This window comes from Aquarana catesbeiana, linkage group LG09, assembly GCF_042186555.1.
Source record: "Aquarana catesbeiana isolate 2022-GZ linkage group LG09, ASM4218655v1, whole genome shotgun sequence".
In the NCBI taxonomy this organism is placed as follows: Eukaryota; Metazoa; Chordata; class Amphibia; order Anura; family Ranidae; genus Aquarana; species Aquarana catesbeiana.
In genome coordinates this window covers 218,739,887-218,751,101 of record NC_133332.1, presented here as the reverse complement: position 1 = coordinate 218,751,101, position 11,215 = coordinate 218,739,887, and the positions used below count along the sequence as shown (strand labels likewise).

Sequence of the window (11,215 nt, the reverse complement as noted above, 5' to 3'; positions counted from 1 at the left end):
GTATACTCACCCAATCCTCTCTGCTCCACCGGAACAAAGTGCTTGCCTACGATCCAGCAGTGGACTGATCCTAAAGTCCTCACATAAAGAACAGGTCTATGGGCTTGATGATGCCAGGTACAGTCCACCACAAAAGACCGCGTGGGGGGGGTGTCAGGAGCCACAGGAACTGGTCTTGTGCGGGGAGGATCAGGGGATTAGGCAAGTATATCTCTGTTCTCCAATCCCTTACCTAGACAAAATTAAGAAGTGCTGACCCGTGCAGTGCAGTCAGAGCCCCACTATATGGGAAAACTTTTTTTTGTCTGAAGTTGGGCTTTAAGCAAAGTTCCTCTATCATCCCTCTGCATCAGGGGTCTCCAAACTATTCAGTATGAGGGCCACATCCATATTTTACAAACATTAGTTGGCCATAAAATAACAATCAGTTTTATAAATTAATTATTGTAATTGAGATAAATGAATAGGCTTTACTTGCAGCTCTTTTTGTAATCAGCATGACACGACTGAGAATAACATAGAAGGAATTACAGTAAAACAAAGAAAATACATTTTAAATAAACTTGATCACATCAAAGCCCCCTTCCCTTACATGTGAGTCGATATCGGATTTCCCTCTTACATCAGACTTCACCTTACCTCACACACTTACAACATGGAAGAAAGACCTGCAAACCCACGAGCTTGGCTGTAGCCGCAGGCAGAGGTGGCAGTTCTTTTCCTCCTGTAAATGCTGAGGCAAGTATGTAATTGGTTGTTAGGATGCACGCGGTCTTTGCAACCAACAACAGTACGACAGCACAGCTGGGGAGGACCTGCCCTGAATACCATGGGGGAAGCGAGGTTGTAGATGTTGGAGAGAAACAGGGACCACTGACTGACCTAAGGACCTGTGTGAGAGGTCACTGATGCTAGCTGAAGGTACAAAATCTTGCAGTGGTCCAAATTTGGCCCGCAGGCTGGGGTTTGGAGATCCTGCTCTATATCAATTTAAGCTTGTTCTCAGTCTATTCATTGCTATATTTCTTGTAGTGCTGGTGTTTTCACATTTTAGTATACTTTACAGAGAAACATTAGTGTGTAACTTCCAAATATATTTGTAAATGTATACAAAGGAGAACTTGGTTAAGATTTAAAAGTGAAGAAATGAACTTAAGAATAACTTAACCAAGTATAGTTATAAGAAATATGTGGCACTAATTAAAGTGCATAAATAGTATGAGCAACTAGCACAAATAATGTGGCTAAACTTATGACTAGTGGTAAATCTTCAATGTGACATCAAAAAACTAGCAAAATCATAATGATGTAAGGATCCAATAATAATACATAAATCCAATGAAACTCTTAAAGTGCATAAAAGTGAAAAAAAAAATCACAAAAAATGAAAAAAAATTGCATAAAGTGAAAAAAGTCGCATAAATGGAAAAAAATTGCATAAAGTGCAAAAAAGTGAAACAAATGTTAAATAAATAAATAAAAGTGCATAGTCCAACAAGTGCAATAAGGTTCCAACGTCAGTGGAACAAATCTTCATATAACAGTTCATGCAAAATAAAAGTGCATGTGCATAAAATGATCGGTTTCAGATTGTTCCAATCATTAGCAATCCATGGTGCGCCACACGATTCTCCCAGCCTCTCACCTCTATTAGAGACCCCTACGAGTCAAATCAGGCCTGCAGTCTGGAAGCAGATGAGAACCAACATTTGATCGAACTCCTCTGATCGTCACAGCACTGGCAGGTCTTTGGTGGAAGGCTGCAAACTTGGCAAGTATGGTGGAGGCATGCAATATAAAGGAATATCCCCATTGTGTAGTATTCAACACAATTTTATTAAAACAAAACATAGTACCTTACATTTAAAATCTGGAAAAACAGCACAGAGCACAGTACTTCCGGTCTCGGCCGCGACCAGAAGTGACGACACCTGACTCCTCGCTGACGCGTTGCGTCACTGCTCACGTGACTTCATCAAAGGGTGATGGAGTCAGGTGTCTATTGATATGGTCCGTTCAATTAGCAAAGCAGATGAATATCCAATTAGTCTATCCTCAATGAGTGAATAGTAAGAATATCTCATCAAACTCCAAATATTGTATTGGATAAACCTACTAAAAAATCTAAGTAAAAAATAAATATAAATATACAAATAAAAAAAGAAATTGATTAAAATAACCTATATAAAAATCACCATAGGACAGCGCCATCTGGTGGTAATTGGTCAAATAGGACCTAAAAAACCTGGAAGAACACAGGAGACATCTAGTGGTAAAAAAGTAGTACATTATTCCTAAAACCAATTCATAAAATAGACTCCTTAGTATATACTTCACATATACTGCCATCTTGTGGATAACTAACAGTAAGGGTATAATACATTTCATAATGTAGAATGGTAAACCCAGTAGTGAAGAAAGGGGAAGATAAGAAACATACATAAAGGATTGTGACTGTGAATAAACGGATCTTTTTAACCCTAGCAATGTCCGCATAAAGAATCAGAAACGGGGAGTATAGCAGCAAGAGGGAGAGAAAACTAAAAATATATGGCAAACTAATAATTAGAAATAAAACAGTTGAGATCAAATTCAACGTTATGTCCCAATGGAGTGAAAGTACGTATTTTATGTATCCATCTCGACTCTAATTGGCTAATTTTGATCACATTATTGTTTCCTCTCCAGTGGGGTTTATATTTTTCGATGCCACATACCAATAGGGATGAGGGATCTTTTTTGTGGAATTCTGCGTAATGTCTTGACAGACTATGTTTTATGAAGCCCTTTTTAATATTTTGAGTTCGCTTTTCGTTCTACCAATATATTGGATCCAGCACGGGCATTCTAATAAATAAACCACCCCCTCAGTCTGACATGATATGAAGTCCTCTATTGGATATTCTTTTGTCGTCACTGTAGAGATAAAACTGGATTTCTTTTTCTTACTTTCTTTGGTGTGACGGCAAGTATAACACTTTTTGCAGGGGTAATATCCTTTCCCTTCAAAAAAGGAGAGGTTCTTCCTAGTGGGAGGATCAAGCACCTTTCTTGCTAAACGGTCTCTGAGGGTTGGAGCCCTCCAGTAAGTGAATCTGGGCTTCTCCGGGAGAATAACACCGAGATGGCGATTTGCCTTGATAATATTCCAATATTTTCTAACAATTCTTTCGATTTGTTTATGTTGGGCATTGAAGTCCACAACAAGAGATAGAGTGTTATTATATTCTGTATTTTTGACTGTGTTTTGTATCATCAACTTCTCTATCCAATGCCGCCACATCTCTTATTCTTTCATCAATAACTTCTGGACAGTAACCTTTTAGGCATCCTTAGAATTGGATGACTATGGCCCCTCCCTTGTCCGCCTTGCCTTATCACGATCTCTTTTCTAGCTTCCAATTTTTTTATCCCACTTTTTATATCTCCTGGATCATAGGCCTTCTTTATTTTCAAATCCTCGAGGTCCTTCAAGATCATTTTTTTGAAAACTTCAATATTTCCGTCCTTCCCTGGAGGGGGGTTGAAAAGAGATTTATTATGGAGACTACTAAATAATATACCATTAGTATCAGAAACATTTTTCCCCCTACCATCTCCTGGATTGCTCAACATATATTTCTTTATATGTAAACGTCTGGTAAATGTATTGATATCCACATACGTGTTGAATTTATTAAGTTTCTTTTTAGGAGCAAACTTTAATCCTTTATCCAACACTTTAATTTCCTCTTTTGTCAATTCCACTCCACTAATATGCATGATCCCTCCCCTACTATTCTCTTTTTCGTTCGTTTCTGACCCCTGCTTGGCATCCTCTTCTCATTTTTTGTTTCTTCCTGTTCTTTTCTCTGCGGGGATCATAAATATTAGTGGAGTGGAATTGACAAAAGAGGAAATTAAAGTTTTGGATAAAGGATTAAAGTTTGCTCCTAAAAATAACCTTAATAAATGTTTGGGTGGAGAATACCTAGAAGTATACCAGGAAACAGATTTATGAATCATAACCAGCATTACCAGAAAACCTGCTGTCAGAAATAGTTTTAATTACACTTGGGCTCTGCCAAAAGCAAGAAGAAACTTGTGCACCAGCTCAGTCTACTACTACGTGAGCTCAAGGAACAAACCACACCTATTCATTCAAAATAACGCACCATAAACATTGATAATAAATATTCTGGGAATTTTCAATGTGCCTAAATGATGTCAAAATTCCCATAAGGCAAACTTCTGGGTATTTTAAAGATAAAAGTTGACATTTGTATTAAACTTCAGGCTATTGGAAGTATAAGCATAGAAGTCCTCGTTCTCCACCCGGTTATTGACATTGACGCTTCAGCTAATACTATTTAAATTTTAGTGCCGAATGGAGTAGAAAAGAATTAGAACCTCACTTAAATTTAATTAAACAATGACAATCATTAGAAAAATTCCCTATTACGATCAGGACAGGAAGGGATACAAGATCGCATCAGGTGGGACAGAGACTACAATTTTTCACTTAATCCTGAAAGGATTAGAATCAGTGGTGGTCAATTTTCTTTCTATTGGGGTCTAAAGGTACTGTCTCTGAAATGACCAAAAGACACAGTAAGTAGCATGTTGTAATCAGAGAATGTAATGCTACAGAAATTTGTAAAAGACTAGACAATTTGCTACAGGAGATGGTCACAGACTGCAGCCATTTGACAGAGGATGGTCACAGACTGTGGACATGCACAAAAAGTAATTTGAAAATGGCGAAAAAGTGACCTATGTGCTACCAAAGACTGGCTTAACCTAGAGGACTCTTTCGCTCAAATCCCACTAGCCCATACCCCATGGATTGATCAAAAATCTATCCCTACAGAAAATGTGACTCACCCTTTAATAGGCCCTACCCTACTGACATTCAGGGCAGCATGCAAGAAACTCAATATGACCCCTACTCCAGGACCTTTGACCCCGCTAGACCAGAACCCAGATGTTCCTCTGGGCCACATGGAAGCCACCCAGAAATGACCTTAGTTTAGCACCACCTCTTAGAGCAGAACAATTTTATCAGGATGGTCAATTGCTGACATACCAGGCCTTGACCTCTCGATTCCATGAGCGGAACATACCATTCTTCAAATATTTACAACTAAAACACTTCCTCAATAGTGCCAAACCCATCACTCAATGGTACTCCCTTAGAGGCACTGTGTTCTAGCACAGAACCGCAAAGACATCTGATTTCAGTCATATACTCGCTCCTGTTCAGTGGTTGCAACCCCAAAGCAAATAAATTAAGTCAGTAATGGGAAAGGGAGATCGCTCTGGATTTATCCAAAGAAGAATGGGAGCGAATATACGACCACATCCACAAGGGTTCCTTTAACGTTTCGGCGCAAGAAAATGGCTTTAAAATCTACTCCAAATGGTACAAGACGCCCAACAAGATTCACAAATATCACCCACAAGTCTCCCCACTGTGCTGCTACCCCGCCCCCACTGTCCCCCCCCCCCCCCCCACCTTTTATATATACAAATAAAAAAAGAAATTGATTAAAATAACCTATGTAAAAATCACCATAGGACAGCGCCATCTGGTGGTAATTGGTCAAATAGGACCTAAAAAACCTGGAAGAACACAGGAGACATCTAGTGGTAAAAAAGTAGTACATTATTCCTAAAACCAATTCATAAAATAGACTCCTTAGTATATACTTCACATATACTGCCATCTTGTGGATAACTAACAGTAAGGGTATAATACATTTCATAATGTAGAATGGTAAACCCAGTAGTGAAGAAAGGGGAAGATAAGAAACATACATAAAGGATTGTGACTGTGAATAAACAGATCTTTTTAACCCTAGCAATGTCCGCATAAAGAATCAGAAGCGGGGAGTATAGCAGCAAGAGGGAGAGAAAACTAAAAATATATGGCAAACTAATAATTAGAAATAAAACAGTTGAGATCAAATTCAACGTTATGTCCCAATGGAGTGAAAGTACGTATTTCATGTATCCATCTTGACTCTAATTGGCTGATTTTGATCACCTTATTGTTTCCTCTCCAGTGGGGTTTACATTTTTCGATGCCACATACCAATAGGGATGAGGGATCTTTTTTGTGGAATTCTGCGTAATGTCTTGACAGACTATGTTTTATGAAGCCCTTTTTAATATTTTGAGTTCGCTTTTCATTCTACCAATATATTGGATCCGGCACGGGCATTCTAATAAATAAACCACCCCCTCAGTCCGACATGATATGAAGTCCTCTATTGGATATTCTTTTGTCGTCACTGTAGAGATAAAACTGGATTTCTTTTTCTTACTTTCTTTGGTGTGACGGCAAGTATAACACTTTTTGCAGGGGTAATATCCTTTCCTTTCAAAAAAGGAGAAGTTCTTCCTAGTGGGAGGATCAAGCACATTTCTTGCTAAACGGTCTCTGAGGGTTGGAGCCCTCCAGTAAGTGAATCTGGGCTTCTCCGGGAGAATAACACCGAGATTGCAATTTGCCTTGATAATATTCCAATATTTTCTAACAATTCTTTCGATTTGTTTATGTTGGGCATTGAAGTCCACAACAAGAGATAGAGTGTTATTATATTCTGTATTTTTGACTGTGTCTTGTATCATCAACTTCTCTCTATCCAATGCCGCAACATCTCTTATTCTTTCACCAATAGCTTCTGGACAGTAACCTTTTAGGCATCCTTAGAATTGGATGACTATGGCCCCTCCCTTGTCCGCCTTGCCTTACCACGATCTCTTTTCTAGCTTCCAATTTTTTTATACCACTTTTCATATCTCCTGGATCATAGGCCTTCTTTATTTTCAAATCCTCGAGGTCCTTCAAGATCATTTTTTTGAAAACTTCAATATTTCCGTCCTTCCCCGGAGGGGGGTTGAAAAGAGATTTATTATGGAGACTACTAAATAATATACCATTAGTATCAGAAACATTTTTCCCCCTACCATCTCCTGGATTGCTCAACATATATTTCTTTATATGTAAACTTCTGGTAAATGTATTGACATCCACATACGTGTTGAATTTATTAAGGTTCTTTTTAGGAGCAAACTTTAATCCTTTATCCAACACTTTAATTTCCTCTTTTGTCAATTCCACTCCACTAATATGCATGATCCCTCCCCTACTATTCACTTTTTCGTTCGTTTTTGACCCCTGCTTGGCATCCTCTTCTCATTTTTTGTTTCTTCCTGTTCTTTTCTCTGCGGGGATCATAAATATTAGTGGAGTGGAATTGACAAAAGAGGAAATTAAAGTTTTGGATAAAGGATTAAAGTTTGCTCCTAAAAATAACCTTAATAAATGTTTGGGTGGAGAATACCTAGAAGTATACCAGGAAACAGATTTATGAATCATAACCAGCATTACCAGAAAACCTGCTGTCAGAAATAGTTTTAATTACACTTGGGCTCTGCCAAAAGCAAGAAGAAACTTGTGCACCAGCTCAGTCTACTACTACGTGAGCTCAAGGAACAAACCACACCTATTCATTCAAAATAACGCACCATAAACATTGATAATAAATATTCTGGGAATTTTCAATGTGCCTAAATGATGTCAAAATTCCCATAAGGCAAACTTCTGGGTATTTTAAAGATAAAAGTTGACATTTGTATTAAACTTCAGGCTATTGGAAGTATAAGCATAGAAGTCCTCTTTCTCCACCCGGTTATTGACATTGGAGCTTCAGCTAATACTATTTAAATTTTAGTGCTGAATGGAGTAGAAAAGAATTAGAACCTCACTTAAATTTAATTAAACAATGACAATCATTAGAAAAATTCCCTATTACGATCAGGACAGGAAGGGATACAAGATCGCATCAGGTGGGACAGAGACTACAATTTTTCACTTAATCCTGAAAGGATTAGAACAAGTGGTGGTCAATTTTCTTTCTATTGGGGTCTAAAGGTACTGTCTCTGAAATGACCAAAAGACACGGTAAATAGCATGTTGTAATCAGAGAATGTAATGCTACAGAAATTTGTAAAAGACTAGACAATTTGCTACAGGAGATGGTCACAGACTGCAGCCATTTGACAGAGGATGGTCACAGACTGTGGACATGCACAAAAAGTAATTTGAAAATGGCGAAAAAGTGACCTATGTGCTACCAAAGACTGGCTTAACCTAGAGGACTCTTTCGCTCAAATCCCACTAGCCCATACCCCATGGATTGATCAAAAATCTATCCCTACAGAAAATGTGACTCACCCTTTAATAGGCCCTACCCTACTGACATTCAGGGCAGCATGCAAGAAACTCAATATGACCCCTACTCCAGGACCTTTGACCCCGCTAGACCAGAAACCAGATGTTCCTCTGGGCCTCATGGAAGCCACCCAGAAATGACCTTAGTTTTGCACCACCTCTTAGAGCAGAACAATTTTATCAGGATGGTCAATTGCTGACATACCGGGCCTTGACCTCTCGATTCCCTGAGCGGAACATACCATTCTTCAAATATTTACAACTAAAACACTTCCTCAATAGTGCCAAACCCATCACTCAATGGCACTCCCATAGAGGCACTGTGTTCTAGTACAGAACAGCAAAGACATCTGATTTCAGTCGTATACTCACTCCTGTTCAGTGGTTGCAACCCCAAAGCAAATAAATTAAGTCAGCAATGGGTAAGGGAGATCGCTCTGGATTTATCCAAAGAAGAATGGGAGCGAATATACGACCACATCCACAAGGGTTCCGTTTCGGCGCAAGAAAATGGCTTTAAAATCTACTCCAAATGGTACAAGACGCCCGACAAGATTCACAAATATCACCCAAAAAGTCTCCCCACTGTGTTGGAGATGTGATTCTGCCCTAGGCTCATTAATCAATGTCTGGTAGGAGTGTAACCTCATACAACCCTTCTGGCAGGCAGTCCACCGCTTGACAACCCAAATAACGACCTACACTTCAGATTTTGCCCTGGCCCAATACCTACTCCACCACACCTCTATACCCCAATCGGCCTACAAAAAATCCCTTACTCCCCACCTCGTCAATGCAGCCAAACAATGCATACTGGTCCACTGGAGAAGCCCCAATCCCCCGACCATCTCTGAATGGCTCCGTCGCATAGAGAGAATAGCGGAAATGGAAAACTTAATTCACCAAGCAAAAGAGACTCCGACCAAATATCAAAAAACTGTTGGATTCACTTTAGGGGATCCCCGGACTTCCAACAACTATCGCATATCACGTAAACACCTAACCCTCCGTGATCACCACGAAGCTTGATGTCTGAATGGTTTGGTTCACACACAAGCTGCTACCCCACCCCCACTGCCCCCCCCCCCCCACCTTTTACTTTGATTTTATTTTTATTATTATTTTATTTATATTTTTTTCTACTCTCTCTCCGCTTGCATCGTCTGTTGGGAAAACAAACAACAAGACTTCAAGCTCCCATCCAGTACCCCCACCCATTCACAGTTAGCTCCCGTTAGGGGTGTTTGGGAAAAAGGGGGATGCTGGCGCTTTGCCTCTGCTTCCCAGATCAAACAACGCAAAACCAGCATCACTACTCTGTGCAGCTAAGTCACCATGGTCAACATCTAAGCACACTCAACTATAATATATTTCCAGGTTGCACTGTATTGTATTGTGATCGTCATGCTGAAATGTTCTCCCTTTCTAGTATATATCACTGTATTAGTCAGGCTGAACATATTATTCTGATTGACTTATAGTTCTCTTACAATGCTTGTCAATTTGAAACTGTTAATAAAAACATTGAAACAAAAAAAAGTGACCTATGTGCTAAAACACTAGGCCATAATTAATGGCAAATAGAAACTTGTGAAGCAAAAGTGCATCAGCATTCAGGGCAGACCAAATCATCAAAGATTAATACAACTCCATCAGAACGCACTTGTTGCAGCTCCTCTCAGAGATTGCGGGACATCCCCAGCTAGTCACAAGATAAAACATGCACCTGAGAGCGCCACCTAATTGTAGCATAAACACAAATATTATACGTGAACAGGCAAATGAAGAAAATTATACATGCATGTTGTCCCCCAGTCTTCAGGTTCGGCTTTCACTGTGTGGAGGAAGATGCTGCCAGGGGCCGAATAACGATGACAGTGTGGGAAACTCTGGCGTTAACATCACGCACAGCGGATGGAAGGAGGGAAATGCGTTTCAAAGCCGCCGGCTTCTTTCTGAAGCCCCTCAAGTGGCTTGAGGAAGAAGCCGGTGGCTTTGAAACTCCATGCCACCCCCCCCCCCCCCCTTCTGCCCACAGCTATCTATCAGATTTATTTGTCAGGTAGTGGTTGCAAGGGCAAATTTAAATGTACATTCTCAGGTAATATAATTGAACTTTTCCTTCAATGGAAAAGCACAGTGTATATTTGTGAATATATTTTGACAATGTTTCAGTTTACCTCAAAGGGGTTATAAAGGTTCGTGTTTTTTCACCTTAATGCATCCTATGCACAGGACTTGGAAGATTGTGCCGATCACTATAGTAAAGCTGACTACATCAATTTTCATCTTCCACAGCTCAGGAATGAGATATGTATAGTAACACTGGTCCAAGCTGGACCAATGCAGCTATGCAATAAAAATTATACCTAGGGTTCACCTCTAATTACTTTTTGGTTGCTCCATATACTGAGCCTGAGCTTTGACCATGCATGGCAAAGCAACAGGTTCTTTTTAAAATGTATCTATCGTCAAACTTTTTTAAAATTTTATTTGGATAGAGAAAGGGAAAATTAGAATGCCTGTCAAGTTTTTATTTTCTGTGTCCCTGCTAGGCAGACTCGCCCTCATTATATGTCCTGGTGACCACTGTCTCTGGTACGGAAAGTAATGGGAAATCCAAATTCTTACACTAAAACAAGAGGCAAGGTTAAATCTTACAATAGGGCATCTGTCTTGGTCACCAGAAGTAGTAGTGAGGGTAAATCTTCTAATGGAATACCTGTTCCTGTGACAACTAAGAGGCAAATTTACTTCACTGAGATTTCCTCTCACTTCATCTCACCAAAAGGGCATCGAAAAAACCTGCAAGGATTTCAACCTTGCCCCACTCTATCCAAAACGAAAAGAAAAAGTTTTGCCTCTACATTACCTATAATGCTATGAGTAAGGCTGTAATAGTCAAAACATGTCAGCACTGATCCTGTGTATATGACGTAATAAAAGCTAATACCAAGGAGTTATTTGAGTTGTTGGCTTAATGTCTGCTTTGGACAT

At 39.5% G+C, this 11,215-nt stretch overlaps 1 protein-coding gene across 3 annotated transcripts in view; it reads right to left on the bottom strand.

The window, feature by feature from the left end:
- Positions 1 to 1,128: 1,128 nt before the first annotated feature.
- ZBTB43 (zinc finger and BTB domain containing 43) overlaps positions 1,129 to 11,215 on the bottom strand; it is a 72,254-nt gene continuing 62,167 nt past the window's right edge. Inside the window, exon 4 of one of the 3 annotated variants that reach the window (XM_073599732.1) lies at positions 1,129 to 3,512. In XM_073599732.1, coding sequence (XP_073455833.1) covers positions 3,298 to 3,512 — 215 coding nt within the window. In that variant the 3' untranslated portion in view covers positions 1,129 to 3,297. The remainder of the gene's footprint in view (positions 3,513 to 11,215) is intronic. The other 2 variants (XM_073599730.1, XR_012236045.1) reach the window with 2 other exon arrangements.